This window comes from Vulpes vulpes, chromosome 12 (assembly GCF_048418805.1).
Source record: "Vulpes vulpes isolate BD-2025 chromosome 12, VulVul3, whole genome shotgun sequence".
Lineage (NCBI taxonomy): Eukaryota > Metazoa > Chordata > Mammalia > Carnivora > Canidae > Vulpes > Vulpes vulpes.
In genome coordinates this window covers 114,868,668-114,893,838 of record NC_132791.1, presented here as the reverse complement: position 1 = coordinate 114,893,838, position 25,171 = coordinate 114,868,668, and the positions used below count along the sequence as shown (strand labels likewise).

Here is a 25,171-nt window from a genome sequence, read left to right as displayed (position 1 = left end):
AGCCAGGAAGGAGCCTGATTCATTCTCATCATTCATGCAATACATATTGACTGAACTTTGCACCTGCAAGTTTCCAGGTGCTGCAGTAGACACCGTAGATCTCCATGGGCATCATCCTGCCCTTGGGAAGCTGACAACCTACTAAAGGAGAAAGATGTTAAATAAGTAATGACATTCATATTTGTGATATTATGAAGGAAGCAGAGAAGGAAAATGTTCTGACCCTGTCTTCTCCTCAGGTCTCATAGGGATGGGCTCCTTGGGACCAGGACATAGTTTCTTCTGCTCTGATATGAAATGATCTCTAAGATATACAGTCAAGCCAAAAAAAAGAAAGAAGGAAGGAAGGAAGGAAGGAAGGAAGGAAGGAAGGAAGGAAGGAAGGAAGGAAGGAAGGAAGGGAGGGAGGGAGGGAGGGAGGGAGGGAGGGAGGAAGGAAGGAAGGAAAAAAAAGAAAGGAAAAAAGAAAAGAAAAGAAAAGAAAAACGGCAATGGCACAAACCAGGGTGGGCAAAATGCTACCATTTATATAAACAATTAAAAAGGGGAACCATATATGCCAAGATACACACACACACACACACACACACACACACACACACACACATATATATACCTGCTTGCATATGCATGGCCTGCCTCCAGAAGGAAACAGAAGAAGCTGGTCGCAGTGACTAAATACATTATTTATTTTAAAACAACAACAAATTTCTTGGGTGTGCCAGTTGGGAGGGGAGGAGGAGGAGGAGAGAGATGGGTGATAACATCTCTTACCACGCGGCCCCATACCTGTCTCCACCCTCCGTGGGTCCCCTGCCTACTGAGGAGGTTCATTGTAAAAGCACAGGTAGGTGAAGAGAGCCGAACCGCAGCTGATTAATTGGGAAATGAATACATGCTGCATCCTGTTGGGACGGGTGGATCCAAACTGGGGAGGGGAGGAGTATCAAATCCCAGCTCCCCGAGCAGAGCTTCCTTCCAACGTCCTTTGAAAACATTGATGGGAGCTTCCCCGGTCTGGCATGTGAGAGAACAAAGAGGAGGCGAAGTGTGCCGACTCCAGCTCAGATGAAGAGGTGAACAGTGTCCAGCGACACTTGATGGCTGCCTTCAGGGAGGATGGGAACTAACATTTAACAACCCTGGCACTCTTTGGCAGGCATTGAGTTGGAAGCTTTATGGACATTATCTTATTAAATCTTAATTAAAAGGAAATACAAGGGAGGCATTACCTCTGTATCATGGATGAGAAAACCAGATCTCAGTGGGGTTAGGTCACTGCTCAAAGTCACATGGTGGAGCCAGGTTCTCTCCCCAGATCCTTTGGGCCCTCAAGGTCCATTCTTTCTATTACATCTTGTTCTAAGTTGTGCTAGGGTAGTAATCTTAAGGGGAGGGAGAATCCTAAAGTGTTTAAATCCTCGTGAGTCTCTTCCCAAGCTCAGAGTTGACGATGCTGTGAGGTCTCCAGGGCCAAATGAAAAGCTTTGGAGTGCAAAGTTCAGCCCCTCCAGTGTTTTCTGGGGAGTCGAGGGTCCTCTCATACATCAGGCTGGGAAGCCGGGAACAGGACTGTTAGGGCTAGGCTCTGCTGCCCTGAGCAAAAGGATCTTTATAAAAATAAATAAATAAACAAACAAACAAATAAATAAGTAAATAAATAAATACAAAAAAAAAAAAAAACGGGTTACTGACGAACAGGGGCAGCTCTGCCTTGGCAGTGCCAAAGAAGCCAGGGGACACAGGGAGGGCAGGGCCTGGTGGCGGCAGTGGGCAGCCATCGCCAGAGCAGGGCAGAGCTGGAGCTGATGCCGCACATGGTCCAGAGGCCTTCCTGCAGAAGCGAGGGATGGAATGTAGGTTCGGGACTAGGCAGTCATCAAGGACGCTGAGGCCTGCGGCCTGCACTCTGGGCCCGGCACCCCAGAGAAGCACTCAGGATCATGGAGAAAGGAGCAGACACAGACACTGACAAGCTTCCATTGCCTTTCAGGTCTCTCCCTCTGGGTCTCTGGGCCCCCTCTCTGTCCCTCCTGTCCACAGCACCATGCCTGGAACAGGTAAGCCTTACCGTGGGGTTTCTGAATAACACCAGAATTCTATAAATACCGGGATGGTAGAGGCACAAGCTGACTGCTTAGGTCAGCATTCCTTAAATGTCTCTCAAAGGCGATTAAAATCTGTGCGAGGAGAAGGGTTCCACCATCAAGTAAGTTTGGGAAATGCTGAAGAAGCAGGGTTTAGAGCAAGTGTTTTCTTTCTGTTTTGGTTGCCACCCTTCTCAGCCCCGGAGTGCATTTTATATCCCTGCAGGAGTGAAGGAGCTGGATGGAAGGCAGGGGGTTTCCAAACCAATTTCCTACAGAACTCTTATTTTTCAAAAAGCACCGATAGCCTTTCGAAGAACCCATAGGGTGACCGTATGTCTGGATGTGCCCAGGATAGTCCGAGGGTCTGCCTGTTGTCCTGACATAATTATCGATGGCACTGCTTCCCACTCTCCAAAGTATCTTGGCTTGCTTGGATGCTAAGATAGACCTGTCACCTTATTCACAGAATACTGTTTGGGAAACCCAAAAACAAGAATCCAAATCTGCCATATTGCAGAAGACAAAATGTGTTTCAGGGAAGCAGTACAGGCTAGGATTACTTAGTGAATGGCCAGGGACCGAGGCTTGGGTCTCCTCTCTCATGGCTGTGCTCTTTCTAGAAGACTGTGTCTTTTCTGTGGAGATGGGAACATGGAAAAGGCTGGCAATCTTTATTATGCTCTCAGATTCTTTCCCTCCCCTGTTCACTTTTCTCTCTCTGCCTCTCCTCCTTTCTTGTTCTTTTGCCTCTCCTGTCTCTTGGTCTGGGGCTACATATGCCCTGCCCAGGGTGTGTCCTGGAGTAGGAGGATTTTGGCATCTGTCCTTTTGCATTTGGCAAGTCCTGGACCTGCAGAACCAGCCATGCCGCTCTCCAGGGCCCGCGCTGAGAAGAACATTTATGACGAGAGCCCCTCTGGGGCCGGGTGTTGATGCTAACATGGCAGGAGGTGGGCAGGTGGGTGGGAGGTAGGGAGGGGGTGGAAGTCCTCTGGGGGGGGGCATGTCTGAGGGCCATGTCAGGAGGTCCCAGGACCCAGCAGCATTATTTTCCCCTTGTTTTTGCCTCTCTTCGTCCTCAGTAACGTCATCCTGTTCCCCTGGGAACAACAGCAGGCCTTCGTCTCCTGGCTCAGGACTCCACGCCAACAGCCCCACTGCATCTCAAAATAACTCCAAAGCGGCAGTGAGCTCCTCCAGTTTTAACTCTTCAGGGTAAGGTGGAGGAGAGAATGCCCCGACATTACAGCAGGGTCAGGGGACATGCAAGAAGTTGGGTCCATACCTCTGGAAAGAAAGCTCATCTCAGGGCTGGAAAGGGAAGCTGGGTGGCAGGGGGTGGGGATGGGGTGCAGAGTGGACAGCCAGGCTGGACCATATCCCTAGGGAGCGGGCTTTAAAGAGAAGCTTCGGCCAGTGAGCAGTCCTGGCAAGGAGCTGATGTCAACAAAGCCAAAATTTCCATCCTCACTAGGAGGGTGGAAATTTCCAAACACTCCTGTTAGAAAGGGCCAGGTCCTTCAGTGGGCTTAGTAGTGCTCCACTTCATGCCAGGAACAGGGTGCTCTCGGGGTGCTCTCATGTGAGCCAGAGCTGCTGGTGCAGCTGACGGAATGAGAGAGGGAAGTATTGCCCGATCCCTATCTCCAGCTCTTACCTGCGATGCAATGAGGGAAGCGGCCTCTGGGGCCTGAGTCTGCTCTATAGAGTATTCTCCAGCAGAGGCTTTGAGAAAGTCTTCCCTGATTCAGAACAAAGCAGAGATTTGAAAGTTAGGCAGTTACCTTGTGGGAAATGAGTCCACTTGTCCAAACCCAGGCTATTGAGCAAGACAGCCAGCTCTTATGGCCACATGTTGCACTGGATCTCCTCAACCACTGTAGCCATAAAGGGAAGGAAAAAATATAATGTACATTTTTTAAATTTTTTTTAAAATTTATTTATGATAGTCACACAGAGAGAGAGAGAGGCAGAGACATAGGCAGAGGGAGAAGCAGGCTCCATGCACCGGGAGCCCGACATGGGATTCGATCCTGGGTCTCCAGGATCACGCCCTGGGCCAAAGGCAGGCGCTAAACCGCTGCGCCACCCAGGGATCCCCTAATTTACATTTTTAAAAGATTTTATTTATTATTTGAGAGAGAGGGAGAGAGCATGAGCAGAGTGAGGGACACAGGAGGAAGAAGACCCCCAGCTGAGCAAGAAGACCGATGCGAGGCTCTGTCCACCCAGATCAGTCAGTTTAGCATCTGCCTTCAGCTCAGGTCATGATCCCGGGGTCCTGGGATCGAGCCCCACATTGGTCTTCCTGTTCAGTGGGTAGTCTGCCGCTCATCCTGCTCATGTTCTCCACCCCCTCAATAAATAAATAAAATTTTTAAAAAAATGTTTTGAGATAGAATTTATATACCATAAAAGTTACCATCTAAAGTGTAGGATGCAGTGGATTTTAGTGTATTCACAATTTTTGCGTAACCATCACCATAATCACCATAATCTAATTCCAGAACGTTTACATCACCCCAGAAAGAAAACCCCATACCTGTTGGCAGTTTGCTACCCATTCACCTCTTCCATCATCCCATTAGCAGCTTCGGGATTGACTTGCTTTTTCTTCCTTCCAGATCTTGGTACCGATGGAATCATCCCACCTACCTCCACTGAGACCAAAAAGTTTCTTCGAATTCACCTGGCCCCGTATGCCCCCCTGGAAGGAAGGGAATCACGCCTTCGCCCTCTGTATGGACAGATTACTGTCAGGAGAGTGGAAGAGAATCCCCACTATCAACCCAAACTCTTGCTTCTTCAGGAGTGAGGGCATCCAGAGATCCAAACTGTGATTGAACCATGCTTTGGCTCCAAGAGCTCTTGAAACACATGCCCTTCCCGCCACCCCCCCCCCCCCCCGCCCCGGTGTTGACCATGTTCACCTTCTTTCCCTGTTTTGTCTTCCAATCCTCTAGTTCTAAATACTTCAGACGGCTTCACTGTGGCAGTAGTCTTTCAGAGAAGGACACCTTGCCATTATTTTCCAACTCATCCGCGGGCTTCTAGGGACAGTGGTTTGCCTGGTGCACCAAGCCACCAGGAGAGAGATCACAGTTCTGACTTCGAACTCGGCCACCATCTCTGAACCGGTTTCTAAAATCTGCGAAAGGATTGAAATCTGATGACCACAGCCTGGATGCTCTCTCTGTTCTGCAAACTTTTCTGATTGAATCCTCATTTCACCCCGTGTTCTCTGTAGCCCCGCCCCCCTTTTCTAGAACCAAATCCAGTCACGATTGCCTCCTTTTTACAGAAGGCTGAGCCACCCTCAGTCCCCTGGGCGCATCTCTCTGCCCACAGGTGCTCTTCTGTCTGCTACACCTGCCCCAGAGTTCAGGAGTGCTTATTCCTTCTCTCCTTCCTTGTCTTTCTCTGGTCCTCTCTCCCTTCCTCGCAGGAGGAAGGACCCAAGAACAAACCCATAACAATTATGTTGGCAAAATACCTGTATATAGCCCCTTCTTCTTTTTGCAGTTATGTTCTCTCCTTAATGTGGAATTGTCCAGCAAAATGTTTAACTCAGGTGTGAATTTTGAAGATATCTCTGTAATATTTTATCTTTTTAAAAAAAAGAAAAAGGAAAAAAAATGCCAAAGTGTGAAATACTGTGCTAGCTTCCACAAGAGAGTTCCCGCATAGGCTGGGAATCTTGGTTGACTTCTCGGGAACCTTCTCTCTAGTCTCCTTCTTTGTGGGCCAGTGTGTAGAGATGTAACATGAAGCCATTCCAGAAATGGTAACTTTTTAAAAAAAAAAAAGATTGTATATCCAAGAAAATGTTGAGATTCAAAGGAATCTCTCTGTTCCTAAATAAATTTGTATAGTTATGATATAAATGATTCCACTATTGATAAGAAGAGGTTTAGATTATTGTTCTGTGTCTTTTGTTGAGGGGGGGAATCTGAGTGCATATAGTGAAATGGGATGGGGGGGAGGCGCCTGGCTGGTTCAGCCAGTGGAGTGTGACACTCTCGATCTCAGGGCTGTGAGTTCGAGCCTCACGTTGGGCGCAGAGATTACTTTAAAAAAGTGGGATGGGGAAAATATTTCAAATCAGCGCATTAAGTCTGTTAGTCCCCAGACTGATGCTAAAGATGACATACATTAACACGGTGCTTTGAAGAGTTCTTAATCTTTTTGATAGAACTCCCTTGAGGGCAGAGTAGCAGGCAATTGGTTGTAAGTGGTAGGATTTTGTAAGTGGGAGGATGGTAAATGTTTAAGGCCAAGTCATTCAGACTTTAGAGGCAGAGGCTGAAAAGCTCCTATTCCAGGTATCCTGAAGGTCAATTATTCAGTATTCACAACGGGAAGCAATAGATATGTAATAGATATGTAGACAGGAAGCAAAGCACAATCCGATAATCCGATATATTTGGGTTCGGAATGCACTGGGACTTTTGCTGAGGGGTTTGAGGGACAAGGAAGCTCTCCTGGTGGTTTTCCTGAGGTTAATAAAAATTTAAATAGCTACCATTCCTAGGGTAAACACTGACCTGTGGGAAAGGGAGTTCCTTCAAAACTGTAATGGCTCATGGGGGAAAACTGAAATTGGGATGAAACATTAGTTGTGAACAACATCCAAGTGAGAAATCTGTATGTAAATAATTAAGACTTAACTATTCCTGATGTTTAAATGGGCCTTATATTCAGACTCAAACTTCATGTCATGAAGCTGGAGAAGAAAGCCTATTGGTAGTGGTCACTGTCTCAAGAAAAGATTCAGTTGGAAGGGGCGAGGGATACAGAAAGAGACAGCAAGAGGAACCTTCGGGGCTCATTTAAGTATATAAAGGGACAACTCTGCCAACCATGAGCCCATGTGTACTTCCCCGTGCATGCACTGTCCACAATGCTGGTTTTCTTTTTATTTTTCTTTTTCTTTTCTTTTTTTTTTTTGTCCCTTTGGCGTCCCTGGATGGGCATGAACCACATACTGGTTTTCATTCATTTCATCTTTTTAAAAATACTTATTTTTTTAGAGCAGTTTAAGATTTATAACAAAATTGAGAAGAAGGTACAGAGATTTCCCATACACTCCTGCCCCCTCACATGCATAGCCTCTCCCATCATCAACATCACTCACCAGAAAGTGTGATTTTTTTTTTAACCAAGGATGAACCTACATTGACACACAATAATCACATGAAATTCACAGTTCATCTTAGAGCTCACTCTTGGTGGTATACATGCTACAGGTTTGTACCAAAATATAATGACATACACCCATCATTGTAAGGTACAGGGTATTTTCACTGTGCTAATCCTCTCTGCTCCACCTGTTCATCTCTCCCCCCTCCCATACCCTGTAACCACAGATCTTTTTACCATCTCCAATAGCTTTGTGTTTTCCAGAATGTCCTATAGTTGGGATCATAGTACATAGCCTTTCCGGATCGGCTTCTTTCTTCTTTCACCTAGTAATGTGCATTTAAAATTCCTCCATGCCTTCATGGCTTGATAGCTCATTTCATTTTAGAACTCAATAAATAATATTCTATTATCTGAATACACCACAGTTTATCCATTCCTCTACCGAAAGACATCTTGGTTGCTTCCAAGTTCTGGCAATTATGACGAAAGCTGCTATGAACATCTATGTGTGAGATTTTGATGTGGACAGAAGTTTTCAATTCCTTTGAATAAATACCAAGGAGCGTAATTGCTCAATAATATGGTAAGAGTAGATTTAGTTTTACAAGAAACCTCCAAACTGTCTCCCAACAGAACGTGGCTGTACCATTTTGCATTCCCACCAAACAATGTATGAGAGTTCCCATTGCTCCACATCCTTGCCAGCATCTGGTCTTGCCAAGTGTTCTAGATCTTGGTCATTCTAATAGGTGTGTGGTAGTAGTACAGTTGTTTTCATTTGCATTTTCCTGATGACATAGGATGTGAAGCATCTTTTCATGTGCGTATTTGCCATCTGTATGTCTTCTTTGGTGAGGTGTCTGTTCAGGTCTTTGGCCCATTTTTAAATCAGGTTATTTTTTTTCTTATTGTTGCATGTTAATATCAAGAGATATCCCTGTCTGCAGAGCAGAGGTTTTTAATTTTAATGAAGTCCAGCTTACCCATTATTTCTGTCATGGGTTGTATCTTTGTTGTTGTATCTAAAAAGGCATGACCAAAAAAAAAATAATAATAAAAGGCATGACCATACCTAGGGTTATCTAGGTTTTCTCCATCATGGTGTTATCTTCCTGAAGTTTTATAGTTTCCCATTTTACACTTAGGTCTCTGATCCATTTTTTTTTCTGATCCATTTTAAGTTCATTTTTGTGAAGGGTGTAAGGTCTGTGTCTAGATGCATTTGTTTGCGTGTGGATGCTCTGTTGTTTCGGCACCATACGTTGAAGACACCATCTTTTTCTCCTTTGTATTGCCTTAGCTCCTTTGTCAAAGATCAGTTGCCTCTATTTATGAGGGTCTATTTCTGGGTCTATATCTGACTGTGGTTTTACGGCATAAAAGAAATGCAGAATTACAGCCTCACTGCTCAGCATCCAATAGCTTCCATCATCCATTGTCTTGGGACAACTATTTAATAGAGTCAAACCCGGAAGTGGGCACTGATTCACCTTTCACATCTGCATGATTCTATAAATTCCAGTGAAGTTTTAACCAAAGCTTGGTTAGCTTCTTCAGCAGCTAATTAGGCATAAGAGAACCTCCAGGCAAAAACTAGTCATTGTCCAGGCAGAAAAAAAGAGAAGAATTTCTCCTGCTATTTTTCAAATTCTCATACTTAAATTTTTAGTTGACTCAAGACTGGTGGGCCCGGCTGTGGACCCATAACACTAAGGACTTTTGGTGTGACTCAGAGAATGAGCTTAGTTCCAGGACTCAAATTAGGAATCCTGTTCCAAACCCCAGGTTTCAGGCTCTGCTCCTCCTCTCTGTTCACTCTGCATGTACCTGTTATAACTTATGTACTGCATTTGCTGATTCTTCTGCTTCTCCTTCTAGACTATGGGGAGCTCCTTATAGTTGCAGTTCTTTTTCTCTGTACCCCCATGATTAACATTGTGCCTAGTACTGGGACACCTGGGCGGCTCAGTCGGTCAAGTGTCTGACTTCCACTCAGGTCATGATAACAGGGTCCTGGGTTGGAGCCCAGAGGCAAGCTCCCTGCTCAGCAGGGAGTCTGCTTCTCCCTCTCCCTCTACCCCTCCCCCCACTTGTGCTCTCTCTCTCATAAATAAATAAAATCTTTAAAAAACACTGCCTAATATAATAGGTAAATAAGAGTTTTGAAAATTAAGTTCTTTTTTTTAAAACCTCTGAACAACTTCTAGTGCCCTTCACTGAGGTTAGGAGGTGTGAATACTGAATAATACAGTACACATCTGTAGGGAATTCTAGTCAAGTGCAGGCAGCTTATCCTGGTGGTTGAGAGCATGACCTCTAGAGCCATATTGCCCAGGTTCATACTCAAATCTGCCTCCTACTAATCATGTCACCTTAAGCAAGTTCCTTGACTGATCTGTGTCTTGGTTTCTCACCTGTAAAATGGAGAGAATGATAGCAACCGTCTCATAGACCTGTGAGAATTCAATGAGTTGAGAATATATGTAAAGCGCTTGGAACAATGCCTGGCACATTAATAAGCGTTGTCTGTTATCATTGTGATTATGATCACAATTATTGTCGTTATAATTCTAATAAATTGGTGGGGAGCTTTCTTTCCTCTGCTCTCCCTTACAGCCCAGAACTTCTTGGAGTGATGCCACTGTTGACAAATACCTGTCTGGTAGAACAAGGGTTATGGCCAAAGACCTATAAATCATTAAATTTAATCCCAGGTAATGAAGCTTGAACGTGGAATATTGATCATCTGAGGATGTAAAGGCCCAATAAAGACTCCATTGGAAGAGCTAGTACTTTTCCTTATCCCTTCAGTCTTTAGACTCTTGAAGCCTTTTAGTACTCTGTTCTTTCCTGGAAAATAATGGCCGCAAGAAGGTAATTCTAAATTCAGATACTAGAAGAAGAAGAAGAAGAAAAAATACTGCAACAATTATAAGCACATGGGAAAAGCTGAAATTTGCATCCTATCCGTTTAGTGAAATGGATCCTTCCCGGTTCTCTTTCTTCAGTCTTATCTGGTCTGTTCCAATCCACTTGAAGCAGGTTGTCTTCTCTAGTTCATCTTATAACTTCAGTTGAGCGCATAGCAGGGATTCTCAACTTTGGTTACACATTACAATCATCCGGGGAGCTTTATTTTTATTTCTTCAAAGATTTATTTATTTATTCATGAGAGACACAGAGAGAGAGAGAGAGGCGGAGACATAGGCAGAGGGAGAAGCAAGCTCCCTTTGGGGAGCCCAATGAGGGACTGGATCCCAGGACCCCGGGATCATGCCCTGAGCCAAAGGCAGGTGCTCAACCACTGAGCCACTCAGGCACCACACCTGGGGAGCTTTAAAAAAAGAACAGATACCCACACAGATTCTGACTTACTTTGGGCTGTGGCCTGGGCCCTGCGATTTTTAAAAGCGCCTCAAATAATTTTATTGTGCCATCAAGGTTGAGACCAATGCCTAAATGTGCGTACAAAATCACTGTGAACCTTGTTGACATGCAGGTCTGATTCAGTAGGTCTGGGGTTAGGGTCTGAGATCCTCTCTTTCTTCTTTCTGTCTTTCTTTCTTTCTTTCTTCTTCTTTCTTTTTTTTTTTTTTTAAAGATTTTATTTATTTATTCATGAGAGACACGTAGAAAGAAGCAGAGACACAGGCAGAGGGAGAAGCAGGCTCCCTGTGGGGAGCCTGATGCGGGAGTGGATCCTGGACCCTGGGATCCCACCCTGAGCAGAAGGCAGGCGGCTGGCAACAGAATCATTTAAAGTCCGCTAACACCAGTGATTCTTAAATGTGATTGCTATCTGAACGACCTGTGGGTATGTTTTAAAAGATACATATTCTAGGCCCCACACTAAGTCTATTAAATCATACTTTTCGAGGTACAGCCTACAGTGGTATTTGGGAAACACTTCCTACGTGGTATAGAAGGTCAACAAGGCTTAGGAATCCCAATATACTTCTAATACATTTTCCAGGCTCATTTCCCATCGATCCAGCCAGGAAACATCTATTGCATCTGCCTACCAGGTATTAGAAAAACAAAGATGAAAACAGTTTGATCCATGGGGCCCCTGGGAGGCTCAGTGGTTGAGCATCTGCCTTTGGCTCAGGTCGTGATCCTGGGGTTCTGGGATAGAGTCCCGCATTGGGCTCCCTGCAGGGAGCCTGCTTCTCCCTCTGCCTATGTCTCTGCCTCTCTTGTGTCTCTCCTAAATAAATAAATAAATAAATTCTTTTTAAAAAAAAGAGAGAGAGAGAGTTTGATCCTTACTCATGAGAGATTGGCACGAATAATGCCAAAACTAGATTATTATTCTGATATTATTAATACTTGCCAGCCATGGTGTGAATGCTCACATCTCTACTTAACAACTTCTCTTTTTAAGACTGTGGGGTCCCCTTGGCATCCAAATAAACCAATCCAGATGCCCTCTTTGCCACATTTAAGCCTCCATATCTGTTTGGTCATCTCTTCCAACTTATTTTCTTTGGTATTAAAATAGATCTCAAAGAGGAGAAAGGATTTACCCCAAGTGTCACCATCACCCAAGGATCAATATTTTTTTAAAAAGATTTTATTTATTTATTCATGACAGAGAGAGAGAGAGAGAGAGGCAGAGACATAGGTAGAGGAGAAGCAGGCTCCATGCAGGGAGCCTGATGTGGGACTCGATCCTGGGACTCCAGGATCACACCCTGGGCTGAAGGTAGGCACTAAACCGCTAAGCTACCCAGGGATCTCCAGGCCCAACACTTATATGATGTCTTCCTTGGGCTCACCACCGTTCCAAGCGCTTTGCACAGGTCAAGCGTGTCAAGTCTCACACTAGCCTAAGAGATAGCTCTTATTACCATCCCCCTTTTCTGTTTGAGAAAACGGAGACGCAGAAAAGCTAAGTAACTTGCCCCAAGACACACAGTCGAGTGCCCAAGCCGGGTTTATTTTGAGGCCTTATATCCATCCTACCGCCAGGTTGGTGACAAGGCTGTAAGGAAGTGGAATTCACTTGGAATTCCCAGGCCTAAGCGCTTTGCTGGCAAGTTAGTGATCTGTGCGCTTGTTGCACGAGTGAGACTCAGAGCGTGCGGGCGGCGACTCGGTCTCGGCATCTCCCCGGCGGCGCCCAGTAGGGATGCAGGCGCTCGGTCGCTGGATGGGCTGTCCCATTGTGGGGGGGGGAGGGGGATTAGTCAAAGGAGCAAACAAACAGGCCGACAGGGGCAGCGGCGGGCGGGCCTCACGTGACCACGAGGTGACCCCGCGCGCTCCGGCCCCCCGCGGCCCCCCAGCCCCGAGCGCGGGAGGGGGACCCTCCGGCTCCCTCCAGGGACGTCCGTCGGGCGCAGCTCGGGTTCTGCGCTCCGTCCTCCCGGCCGCAAGGTGCCCCCAGACCCCCGGCTCCTCTTCCGCCGCCGCCGGAGCCTCGTCCTCCATCCCTCCTCCATCCCTCCTCCATCCCTCCTCCATCCCTCCCCGTGCCCGCCGCTTCCTGCTCCGGGGATCGGCGCTCTCGGCTCCGGGGCCCAGGCGCCCGAGGCTGCCCGGCGCTCGGCCAGGTAACACCCCCCCCCCCCCCCCCCCGGGCCTGGGCGCCGAGGAGCGGGCTGCGGGCTGCGGGCTGCGGGGGCGCGTCGCGGGGATGCCCTCCGGCCGGGGGCGCGGGCTGCGCGCGGAGCAGGTGCACGGCCGCGGCCCGGGGCCCCCGCCCCGCGCTCCTCCTCCCGACCGGCCCTGCGACCCGAGCGGCCGGGACCGACCCGCCGCCTCCATACCCTTCCACCCTTCCGTCCTTTCACCCGAGAGCAAAAAAAAAAAAAAAAAAAAAAAAAGCCAACCCGAAATCCAGAGATGGAGTGACTTTCCCAAGGTCACAGACTCGTATCTGCCCCCTGCAAACGTCTATTCTTTTATTTAAGTGTTTGTAAATAGACTACTGTTTCCTCTGTTCTGTTAGGGAATTAGGATTCAGGGAAGAGGACTCTAAAAATACTAATCAGCAGATCCAAATGAGCTGATCCGCATTACTGGCCGGTGACCCTGGCATTTAGAAGGAAATAAGCGAGGACGGTTCTTTTCACTCTGGGTACTTTGTATTTCTGGCCCTTGCTCTGAAAACTGGCCTAGATGTTTTACAAAATTTATCTCAGAACTCCTTGTCAGAACTGGGCCGGATTAGAGTTTTCAATCCTCTTTTCTTCTCTTTTTCCTTTTTTTTTTAAAACGTAGGCTCAAGAGGTGAAAGTGATTTGCCCACACTCTTAGGCCTAGTTAGAGGCACAGACAAATTTGGAACTCAGGACTCTGGTGGACACCTACTGTTTTCTTGAATAGAATCCTGATTTCAGATGAACTCTGTACAGAACTTGACCTTCATAAAGCTCTCTCTGGATAGCATTCTCGGGAGTGGTTTGTGTATTGAAGTGTGTTGGTCCACGGATACTATTTCACTTGTCAGAATAGGGTTAAGCAATAAGGGTAGCCATGCAGAAAATTCCTGCTGAGATGAGACAGATATCTAAAATGTTTTTGACTTTTTTGTTTGTACTTTCAATAGAAGAGCTAACGAGTATTCATAATAACATCCTGGTTATTTTAAGATCTTAGTCCTGTATGGCTAAATTGACTGTTACATCATTCTTGGCTTGATATATTTGTCATCAGTAAAAATTTCAAAGTGTAGCTTTCTGACTTTGTTTTATGTTTTTCTTTTTAATATTTTATTTACTTATTCATAAGAGACACACAGGGAGAGAGAGACAGAGACAGAGGCACATGCAGAGGGAGAAACAGGCTCCATGCAGGGAGCCCGACATGGGACTTGATCCCAGGTCTCCAGGATCAGGCCCTGGGCCCAAGGTGGCACTAAACCACTGAGCCACCCACACTGCCCTGTTTTGTGTTTAACTGAAGAACCACCTTAAGGAAATTTGTATATCTCATCAAAAATTTCCCACTTATACTTCTAAATCCTTCTGCTTCCTCCTGGGTCAGTCTTTGGAGTTGGATTTCAAAACTGAACAGAACTAGGATTTTTTTTTTCTCCTTCTGAAATTCCTAGACTTAGTTTAGTTCGCTATTCTGGTTTACCTCAAGTTTCGATTTTAATAGATAAACCCATGACCCAAATCCAACTTCAGTTGAGTTTAGTATCAGCTTCAAACCACATGAAACTGCTGTGCGTCATATGACCTCTAGCAGAAACCACAGGTGGTGGTACTGTTTTTTTCACGAGAGCTTCTTGTTGGGATTTTTGAAGCCTGAACACATTATCTAATACATGTATTATATTACTCATGTTCATCATCCAAGGTCAGTGATCACTGGCGGGCTGTTATTGACATTTACTCATCATAACAACACGTTATATCAGGCAGCCTACCAATTCAGAATATAGTTCCTGGTTTTCAGTTTACAGCTCTTACCAGTTATCTCTAAGGAACATGGAACCAGAACCACAGCCACCCTTTAATAGAAGATCTTGGCTGTGTAGGTAATGAGAAGTGTTTCAGTGTAGGCAATGTTTTTGGACTATTCTAGAGTAGAAATGAAGATTATACGCAAATTGACTCAATGCTGTTTTCTTAGGGTACATACTTTGTTTTTCTGGTTTTGGTCTTTTCACATAGGATGGCATTAGCTCTGTGTCCGCAGGTGCTGTGCAGCTTGGGGGGCTGGCTCTCACTCTACATTTCTTTCTGCCGCCTGAATAAGCACCGAAGCTATGAGTGGAGCTGCCGGCTGGTAACATTCACCCATGGAATCCTCTCCATAGGCCTCTCAGCTTATATTGGCTTCATTGATGGCCCTTGGCCTTTTACCCACCCAGGTAGGTAGGAGACATTAGATGATTTTCTCTAAGGGATCTATAATTTGGGGGGTAGTCTTGGAAGGATGGGACATTTTCACAGAATTTGTACAATATTGAAGAATATCGAAGAATAATTACAAATTGCAATTTGGGTCAGGAGTCTTCATTTTTTTATTTTTTTTAATTTTAATTTTAATTTTTTAAAAACTTTTTTTAGGAGTCTTCATTTTTAACTCTGATACTGTATATGTCCCTATTTCTGCTTTTTGTAACTCTCTACTTTTAAAACAAATTTTAAATGCTTGTTACATTGTATGTAATCCACTGAAATATACAAAACATAAAGCCAATATTAACATCTTCCACCACTACCTCCAAACAGAAAGGAATGGACTGTATTACATATGCTTTTTGATAACCTGCAATTTTCACTTGATTGTATATTCAAGGGACATCTATGTATATAGATTTTTTTGATCCTTAACCATCATGTAATATTGTGTTGTATGGATATATCATCATTTATTTGACCAATGTCTCATTATTTGGGGCAACTATATTGGTTTTTAAGCTGCTAGATGTACAAGTATTACCTCCTTAGAATAAAAAAAGGTTGTATCCCCTTGAATTAGTTTGCTGGGGCTACCGTAACAAAAAGCACAGGCCAGGGAGCATAAACAACAGAAACTTATGTTTTCATAATTCTGCAGGCTAGAAGTCCAAGATGAAGTTGTTGGCTGGTTTGGTTTCTTCTAAGGCTCCACTCTTTTGCTTGCCGGTGGCTTCTTTCTTGCCATGTCCTCACATGGTCTTCCCTTTTAATGTGTCTGTGTCCTGATCTCCTTATTTTATAAGGACAGCAGCTGGATTGGATTAGAGCCCATCCTAACAACCTCATTTTAACTGAATTACCTATTTAAAGGCCTTTTCTCCAAATACAGTCGCATTCTGAGGAATTTTGGGGTTAGGGCTTCGACATAAGAATTTAGGGGGCACAATTCAGGCCAGAAGTCCCCTAGGAGGGACACCTGGGTGGCTTAGTGGTTGAGTGTCTGCCTTTGGCTCAGGGCATGATCCCGGAGTTCCTGGATCAAGTCCCATATTGGGCTCCTTGCATGGAGCCTGCTTCTTCTGTCTCTGCCTCTCTGTGTGCTTCTCTCTCTGCCTCTCTCTGTGTCTCTTATGAATAAATAAATAAAATCTTAAAAAAAAAAAAGGTTCCCCTAGGATATGATTTTTTTGTTAATTCCTTAGATTCTTTTTTTTTTTTTTTAATTTCCTTAAAATCCTATGTGGAGCTTCTGAGGTTTTCCTAAAACTATCAAACTGATGTGAAAGCAGCTATTAAGCTTTATGTCTTACATGAAGTTTTTAAATAGACTTGAATATGTTATGTCCTTATACTTGATTTTCTTGGGATTGGGAACACACTAATTTCTAGGGTTCTTTCTTTCCAGGGTCCACTTTCAAGAAGGGTGGGGTCACCAGTGTCCCAACAATCTAACCCATTAAAGCTAAGAAAAAAAAAATTAAGATTTTATTTATATATTCATGAGAGACACAGAGAGAGAAGCAGAGACATAGGCAGAGGGAGAAGCAGGCTCCCTATGGGGAGCCTGATGTGAGACTTGATCCCAGGACCCTGGGATCACGTCCTGAACCAAAGGCAGATGCTCAACCACTTAGCCACCCACCCAATCTCTGAGAAACTGGGATTTTAATTGAAAGGACAAAATAGCTCAATGTTATGCTGCTCCATAGAGAGGACACTGAAATTGTGGCTGACGCTCAGACCACACATTGAGATCGGATTCATCAAAACAGCATTTCCCAGGCCTGTGACATTACTGGGTTTGATCAAGACCAAGAATTTATTTATTTATTTATTTATTTATTTATTTATTTATTTAGACCAAGGTTTTAGATTTTACTCTTTCACGAGTGTCATTCAAAGTTTCTGGCCTGCCTTTGTTTTTGCTCTCAGTGGCTCAGGAATGCTTGGGAGATGTTGGAGCGCTGTGCAAGGTAGCTCCATTCCCAGTGGCTCAGTTGGCTTCTGTCTTGATTTATTTCAGGCTCGCCCAATACTCCTCTCCAAGTGCACGTTCTCTGTCTCACCTTGGGCTACTTCATCTTCGACTTGGGCTGGTGCATCTACTTCCAGTCTGAGGGGGCCCTGATGCTGGCTCACCACACACTGAGCATCCTGGGCATCATCATGGCCCTGGTGCTCGGAGAGTCAGGCACGGAGGTCAATGCAGTCCTGTTTGGAAGTGAGATTACCAACCCCTTGCTACAGATGCGCTGGTTTCTCCGTGAAACAGGCCACTACCACAGTTTCACTGGAGACGTGGTGGACTTCCTCTTTGTGGCCCTGTTTACTGGAGTGAGGATTGGAGTAGGAGCTCGCCTCCTTTTCTGTGAAATGGTCTCACCCAAGCCCAAGTGGTTTGTGAAGTTTGGAGGAGTAGCAATGTATGCCGTGTCTTGGTGTTTCATGTTTAGCATCTGGCGCTTTGCATGGAGGAAAAGCATCAAAAAGTACCATGCCTGGAGAAGCAGGTGCAGTGAGGAGCGGCAGCTGAAGCACAACGGCCATCTCAAGACGCACTAGCCAAGCCTTTCTCCAGGTGACGCATTGGGTTTAGTCTGCCACGGGAACCGGTTGGAGACACGGCTGTTAAAGAATCATGCTCACAACCAACTTAGCTTTCAAGAAAGGGCTAAACTCTTCAGTCAGCCTGGTCAGTTTTCGAGTGAAGCCCATGCCAGTATTAAAACACTAACGTCTACTGTGGCCCAGTTGTAGAAAGTGAGAATACTCGATGGTAGTTGGAGTAAGTCAGCGCCGTGAGATGAGCAATTGCTGCATTCCTTTTAGCTTCTGGTGTCCCTGGGTCCTTTTGTCTCTGGGATGCCTGATGGCTAGATAGCTCAGGAAGGAATCTGAGAATTCCTTTGAGAATTTCTCCGAGAATTGACTTCTTGAACAAACCCTTATTCCTATTTTCCATGTAGCAATTTAAGTAAAGTCACCCCCTTTACTGTAAAGGGAGGGATTTTGGGGAAGATGCACATCTGGCATTCTGAGCTTTGGATCAGGGGACTGGATGTGCTTAAAGAAAGGGAAAGAGTTGTGAGAAGGATGGTGGTGAAACTGGCTGTGGTGGTAGGTCACTTCTTGAGCCCCTTTATACCAACTGTTGAGGGTCCTCAAGACACACCCCCAGGTTTGGTGCTTTGCTATGGGCACTCACATGACCCAGAATGTTGTCAAACTCCTGGCTATGATTAGTTACAGTGTACAAAGAGAGCAGCCAAGGGAAAAGGTGCCTGGGGAAGAGTCCAAGGGAAACCAGGCCCAAGCTTCCAGAGTCCTCTCCCACTGGGATCACCCAGGATGTGCTTCATTGCTCTAGCAACGATTTGTGGCCATATATGTGAAATGTCCAACGAGGAAGCTCATTAGATGCTCAGTGCCCAAGTTTTTTATTGGGGGCTGTAGGCAGCCATTGCCTGGCATGTAGCGAAATTCCTGACTCCGAAGGAACATACATGTTCAGCATGAACCATTTTGTTTGCACAAACAATTTAAGCATGGTGACCATTATCAGCAATTCGTGGAGGGAGCGCTCCTGAAATCTACATTCCCAGATGCCCGCCCTTGGCCAACCTTGCAAGTTGGCCTTTCCAAGGACAGGAGTTCAGGCCTGCTCTGTTAACTCTTTTCTGTGCAAAAAGCAGAAAGCTAGAGCTTTGGATGAGAGATGAATGAGGTGTAGGCAGATTTACCGAGTCCTGCTGCACGGGTTCTGCTCTACCGGGAAAACTATGCCAATTCTCAGGGCTTTTGTGCATTAATCTCCCAGGCATGAGAGGCTGTGAGTGAATTCCATAGGGATTTACCATGTGGATTCCACTGTGCTTGAGATGGCAGTTCAAGTTTCAACTCTGCTATACATACTGCAAACCAGAACCAAAGACTGAGGTGTGCTGGCCGCAGGGTGATGAGGCTAATTAAAAAAAAAAATTCATATACATTCCCTTTAGCCCTCTTTACTACCTTTTCTTTTCTCTGAAAAAGGTGCCACTGTCTATAAAACATTATGACAAGGCCGGTCTCGGAAGGAAACAAAATATTTCTTAGTGCAATAGTCTCGAATCTCACCCAGGAAAAGGGACAATGTAAGCTTAGAACGAGAGGTTAGGAATCAAGACTTTCTGGGTTCCTTTAACTAATTTGGCTACTCACCTGCCAGATCATTTGGGCAGGTCACTGGTGTACCCTTTGTCTCGGTTTAAACTCTGTTGTGAATGAATGAAATACCCCGCTGTGTATTTCACAGCAACACTGTGGCATTTTATTAAGGGTTGTCTTTAATGTAGGATGTCTATGGGGGGTGGGAAATGAACTATTATTTATTTATTTTATTTATTTGCTGTTTATTTATTTATTTGATTATGGATTATGTTATTTAGACCACTGGGGAGCGATCAGCTCAGTGAGCAAATGTGTGGGGCTACTGAAGCCTAAGCCTCGGTCAGTAGGAAGTCTCTATCCATTCTGTGGTCCCTGGTCATACCTAATGAGTGGTCCATGTGCAAAATGGATGTCACTGGCCAGGCATGACAGAGCGTTGGAACCGCATAAAGTCATCGTGGCTCTAGGAAAAGCAGTTTCCAAGGCATGTTAACAGTGGGTCTTTTAAAATGACTGTCAGCTGATTACCAAGTTTTGCTGCACATGGAAATAATCTGACAGTAGCGTCTCCGTTCTCTTTTCTTCTGTGATCAGTATCCCCAGAATGCTGGTGAGCTTCTTTCCAGCAAAACTGTGGTCAACGTTGGATGCTGGGGAATGCTGATTTTAGCAAAAGCCTAGTAAAAAAGAGTGGCTTGGCGCAGGAGCTTAAAAAAAGAAAAAGCTGGCTCTTGAATTTTGGCACAGTGCAACCTGTTCCATACCAGACAAATGAATAGGCTTAATCTGGTACCAATTTTTTTTTTCTTTTTACTCCTCAGAAGTGAAGGGATTGCAGATCTTGCTGTTTGAGGGGTACTCTCATGGGAAATGTATGTAGGTTTCTTTTGGATTTTTGATTAGCCTAAATAATAAGAAAAGAAAAATTGTTCATTTTGGCTTTTCCTGATGTTTTACCTAATAACTATGAAGGAACCTCCCTGAGAGAAAAATGGGACATGAAGGTGAGTCAGCAGTTAAGATGGGGAGTTTTAATCTTAGGTAAATGAAGGGCTAATTAACATGTGCTGTGGTCAGACAAAATGAAGTATTTTATTCATTCGCCTTTGGAATTACTATGTAATAATTCCTAACACTGCTCAAGAAAGATTTATATTTCAGTGAGATTTGTACTAAATTTTATAAAAATAAACAATTTTTTATCAACCCAGAGTCTGCCTTTGTATCTTTATTGTGGGTTTGCCAAGCAATTAGGAAAAAAAGTCTTTTGGCTTGTAGAAGTGTTGACCCAAATTAATACTTATCTGTGAAATACCTCTTATCTGCTCTTACCATCAACCATCCCTAATACTGTTTACTTTTTTGGGCAACAATCTACATACAGGAAAAGTTTGCCAAAGAGATAGGAAGAACTAAATTTCTTTAATTTACCACCTATGTAGGCAGCTGCCTTGAAGATTTAAAAAAAAATTTTTTTTAAAGATTTTATTTATTCATGAGAGACACAGAGAGAGAGAAAAAGGCAGAGACATAGGCAGAGGGAGAAGCAGGCTCCCCACAGGGAGCCCGATGTGGAACTCAATCCCAGGACTCCGGGATCATGCCCTGAGCCGAAGGCAGATGCTCAACCACAGAGCCACCCAGGCATCCCGAAGATTGATTGATTGATTATTTTGAGCAGTGTTAGAGGCAGAGGGAGAAGGAGAACCCCAAGCAGATTTCCTGCTGAGCATGGAACCTGATGATGGGGCTCAATCCCACAACCCTGAGATCATGACCTGAGCTGAAACCAAGAATTGGATGCTTAACCAACTGACAAGAACCCCTGGGCATTGCCTTGAAAATGATGTTGAATGGGTTCCATGAAGACAAGGGCCCTACGCTCTCTTCAGAACTGTGGTTAGAATGCCTAGAACAGTGTTAAGACATGCAGTAGGTCCTCAGTAAATGTTGAAAGAGTGGATGAGGATGTGGTTTAGAGTCACCACCCTGCCCCCACCTTCCAGGGGGGGAACCTCAAAGAGCATGTGCCATGAATTGTGTCCCCAGTGTCATTTTTTTTGTAGGTAAGGAAGGAACTAATGACCATGGGGACTGTGTTCTACCTAGACTGGTGTGATTCTTCTCAAGGCATTCCATAGATAGAGCTTTTAGAGCAGTCTAGAGCTACCAACAGCTCTAAAGAGGCTTTCAGGGATGTTTTTACCATTAGAGCTTTGTGGGTGAACATAGAGATTTTCATCATTGAAAAAAATAGTTCTGGAATGAATAACCACTGGCTTAATTAAATCCTTTGCTTACCATCTTCTGAAGCTTTCCCACAGCAAATGCCTTCTTTGCTCACAGCTAGAACTTTGGGTCTGTTTAAGTTTGGAAAGATCTTGAAAGCAGCCTGCCAAGAGGTTTTGTATGCAAGGAAGAGAAGGTGAATTAGGAAACTTTCCCAGTTTGTTTTATTCCTGAAGCTCAAGTAGTGAGACATTCTTGAAGGGAAGAGGAGAATTCATTTTTTTTTTTTAAACACATGATTCGATGAGTCATTGGGTCCAAATAATTTCATACCTACCCTGTAAATTATTAGAATTTGGCAAAAACATATTTAGCATGTTTAAGAAAGGTGTAAGTCTGGGGGTGAAGTCTGCATTTTGGTTATTTTATATGGGGGAAGGAGCTCTCTTTCCAGTTAATAGGCAAAAAAACCCCCACACAATTTAATTACACGAGTTCTCAGGGTAGAATTATGCTAGGGTACACCAGCAGGTGGCAATGTATCCTGGTCTGATCATTAGGAAAGTGGCTTGGAACCTTAATCTGCTGCTATTCTTTCCCAAAATAAACATTACAAAATTAGCTGGCTGTGCCTTGAACTTAAAAAAAAAAAAAAATCAAGCAATAAAGAGTCATCTTTGGCCTCTGTTTATCTTTTCCTTTTTTTTTTTTTTCCACCCCGTCCTAACGTCAGCCTTAGCTCATGCATCTATTCAGGGATAATGATCTTTTCATGGACTGTTGCGGGTTGACTTTTTAGAAACAGCATTAAGAGGTAACTGTTTTCCTCTCCGCATCCCCTCTTTATTAAATTTGCTTTACCACTGGATGGCCACAACGAGGCTGAGGACCCTCACCCACCCGTACAGGTCTGAACTCATGAAGCCCCAAAACAGGTAAAGGGACAGCCAGAGTGGACGTTGGCAGGCAGAACTGAACTACACTGTATGTGGTACTTAAAATGCTACACTATGGGATTATGCAATCATAAAACTAGATGGATATCTAAATGTACCCGGTAGGAAAAAAAAAGAAAAAAGAAAAAAAGAAAAAAAAAAAAGATAGGAGAGCCCTTCAGAGACAACTGCAGCGCTTTCTACTGGATAAATACACTTCATTTGCTGCAGCACCAATCTCTGTCCTCCGCAAGCTTGTGAAGTCGCTTTGGAAAAAGCATCATGCTTTCTCCATCTGGCAAATCATACATTAAAAAAAAAAAAGATTTTATTTATTTATTTATCTATTTATTTATTTATTGACAGGGAAAGGCAGAGCAACCTAGGCAGAGGGAGAAGCAGGCTCCCCGCCAGGACCCCCACGATCACGACCTGAGCCACGCAGGTGCCCCAAATCATACGTTTCATTTTTGCCAAGGTAGAAGCAGCCTCAAAGTAACATTCATTATACCAAGAAATCCTGGATCCAATTCCCAAACTCCCCCCCCCCCCCCCCGCGCCCCCGTCCTCTAACTTCCCCTGGCAGCCAGCGCTCGTGCGCGGCGGCCCCAGACCTGGGACGAGGCCAGCAGGTGCCCCAGGTGAGCATCCGAGGCCAAACCCTCTCCCTGCAGGTCCAGGCGCCCGACAGCGTCCTTCGCTTCCAGCGTCACCGTTCGTTACGAGCTATCAGAGGATCACAAGTACGGTGCATTAAGGCATAAAGGTCGGCAGGGTAAGGGGGGCGGGTAGTGCCCGAGGAGCCTCCCGTCCGGGCCCCTGGGGACCGGGGGCCGGGGCGAGCGCTCTCCGGCGGCGTCTCCGGGGCAGCCAGACTCCGGCGCGCGGCTCCCCGGGGCCGGGGCCGGCGAGGGGCGGTGGTGGGTGGGCCTCCGCGCCCGGTCGGTCCCCGCCTCCCTCCGCCCCGCAGAACTACTTTTCCGGCGGAGGCGTCCGCGCGGCCCTGGCGCTCCGCAAGGCGCGGGGGAGACGAGGGCAGCGGGCGGCGGGCGGCGGGGCGGCCCCGTGCGCCGCGGAGGGATCCCGGGTGAGGCGGCTTCCCGAAGTCAGAGGGGAGGAGGCCAAAAAAAAAAAAAAAAAAAAAAGAGTCGGCGGCGGGGGAGGGGAAGAGCTCGCTCGCGCTGGACGCGGCCGGGGCCGGGAAAGACAGAACCGGAACCGGAACCCGCGCGCGCGCCCGCGGCCGTCGTGCGCCCCCCTCCGCCCCCCCCCCCCCGCGGCCTCCTCCGCCCGCCGCGCGCGCTCCCGCGAGAGCTCCGCGACCCCGCGACCCGGCCCCGCGCGCCGAGTGGCCGCCGCCGCCGCCGCCGCCGCCGCTCTCGAGGCCGGACCGGACGGGAACCTCCCGCCCCTCGCGGGAACGGCCGCCTACCGGCGCGTCGGGGAGGAGCCGCCGCCGCCGCCCGCCGCCCGCCGCCCGCCGCCGCCGCCCGCGCCGACTGCGGAAGAGTCCGGGCCTCCCGGGGATGGGGAGCAGCCCGCGGCGCTGAGACACCGGCTTCCCGTCACCTCCGGCCGCGGGAGCCCTGCCCCCGGAGCCCCAGGCGGCGAGGACGACGGCAGCGGCCCCCGGGCCCGGGGCATGGAGCGGCGCGAGCCCGGCGCAGGGCGGCCCGAGCCGCGGCCGGCGCGGTGGCCACGAGCGGCGGGCAGCCCCAGATAGACCGCCCGCCCGCCCGCCTGCGCCGCCTGCGCCCGCCGCCCGCCTGCGCCCGGGGCTCGCCGACGGAGCCCGCCCCCCGCAGGGCCCCGCCGCCCGCTCCGCCCCGACCTGCTCCCCTCTCCCCGACCCCTTCCCGCCGGACGTCCTAGATGACTGCATGGAGTCTTGAGCCGGACTTCGGCGTCCGCTGCGGAGTCGGGCCTGGTCCCGGAGCACGGGGGGTGGGGTGGCGGGGTTCCGTGCCATGCAAGTTGGATAGAAGGAGGACCTCTCGCCAAGGGCCCCAATGAGCGGCACACAGCCCACTATCACCGACAGGTGGGTACGCAGCGCCCGGCCCGGCCCGGCCCGGCCCGGCCCGCCGAGCCCACGGCCCCCGCCCGCCCTGCCCGCCCCCGACAGCCCTGCCCGGCGCCGCTGACAGGCAGAGCAGGGACGCGCGCTCTGGGAGCTCCGCAGTCAGCCTGGGGCTGCTGCCAACTTACCCACTCGATCGAGTTTGGAAATGTAGCTTCTTTTTTTTTTTTTTTTTTTTTGGAGAGAAACTTTTCTCCAGATTTGTCCGCGGATGGGGTAGGTACAAGCCATGGTCGCGGCGTTCTCTGGGGCGTGCGTGCACCGGGATCCGGCACTTCTCTTGGAACCCAGAGGAAGGTCATGTGGGGTGAAGGTCAGCGCCCGACCTCGGCCGGGGAATTGGTGCATCACCTATCGGTCTTCCTCCTGCACGCCCCCCCCCCCCCCCGCCGTGGTCCCCCCAGACGCCGTGTTTAGGTTTTAGGAATTGCCGTCTGTGGACTTCGTCCTGAGACGGCTGCAGGGTGATTTTTGAGCTTGCTCTTCTTTGAATATTGAGCTGCGTAGTGTTTATTATCTAATCATTTTCCAGAATGTTGAAATTACTAGTAGATCTCAGGCTCCTGATGGAGCTAAAAAAAAAAAAAAAAGGTGGGGGGGGGGCGAGGGAGAGTCATGGGGTTTGATTTTAATTGTTGCATTTTTCGTATTTCATCTCCCAGAAGCTTTTGCATTCAAGAGATACAA

The 25,171-nt window shown here is 46.9% G+C and overlaps 3 protein-coding genes and 1 long non-coding RNA gene across 20 annotated transcripts in view; 3 read left to right on the top strand and 1 right to left on the bottom strand.

The window, feature by feature from the left end:
- Positions 1 to 5,730, top strand: part of POU2F3 (POU class 2 homeobox 3) — a 76,640-nt gene extending 70,910 nt beyond the window's left edge. Inside the window, exons 11-13 of the mRNA XM_072729533.1 lie at positions 1,994 to 2,060; positions 3,173 to 3,305; positions 4,715 to 5,730. Coding sequence (XP_072585634.1) covers positions 1,994 to 2,060; positions 3,173 to 3,305; positions 4,715 to 4,754 — 240 coding nt within the window. The 3' untranslated portion in view covers positions 4,755 to 5,730. The remainder of the gene's footprint in view (positions 1 to 1,993; positions 2,061 to 3,172; positions 3,306 to 4,714) is intronic.
- LOC140594687 (uncharacterized) lies at positions 666 to 24,773 on the bottom strand. 2 transcript variants are annotated; one of them, XR_011995796.1, is made up of 3 exons: positions 24,613 to 24,773; positions 3,748 to 3,832; positions 666 to 3,377 (listed from the first exon to the last, which is right to left on the bottom strand). It is a non-coding gene; the product is annotated as an uncharacterized lncRNA (long non-coding RNA). The 2 variants fall into 2 exon arrangements; XR_011995795.1 differs by lacking the exon at positions 3,748 to 3,832 and adding an exon at positions 3,875 to 3,967 and having other exon boundaries at positions 24,613 to 24,663.
- On the top strand, positions 12,309 to 20,450 carry TLCD5 (TLC domain containing 5). 3 transcript variants are annotated; one of them, XM_072729534.1, is made up of 3 exons: positions 12,309 to 12,787; positions 14,858 to 15,057; positions 17,115 to 20,450. In XM_072729534.1, the coding sequence occupies exons 2-3, from the start codon at positions 14,859 to 14,861 to the stop codon at positions 17,651 to 17,653; spliced, it is 738 nt and encodes a 245-aa protein (XP_072585635.1). In that variant the 5' UTR covers positions 12,309 to 12,787; position 14,858; the 3' UTR covers positions 17,654 to 20,450. The 3 variants fall into 3 exon arrangements, with proteins under 3 accessions (XP_072585635.1, XP_072585636.1, XP_072585637.1); XM_072729535.1 differs by having other exon boundaries at positions 12,446 to 12,787; positions 14,869 to 15,057; XM_072729536.1 differs by having other exon boundaries at positions 12,515 to 12,787; positions 14,883 to 15,057.
- ARHGEF12 (Rho guanine nucleotide exchange factor 12) overlaps positions 22,789 to 25,171 on the top strand; it is a 152,089-nt gene continuing 149,706 nt past the window's right edge. For 7 of the 14 annotated variants that reach the window (XM_072729525.1, XM_072729520.1, XM_025999049.2 and 4 more), the window contains exon 1: positions 24,140 to 24,445. In XM_072729525.1, the coding sequence (XP_072585626.1) occupies positions 24,414 to 24,445 (32 nt within the window). In that variant the 5' untranslated portion in view covers positions 24,140 to 24,413. Of the gene's footprint in view, positions 23,171 to 24,139; positions 24,446 to 24,553; positions 24,701 to 25,171 lie in introns of those variants that run through there. The other 7 variants (XM_072729523.1, XM_072729519.1, XM_072729518.1 and 4 more) reach the window with 5 other exon arrangements.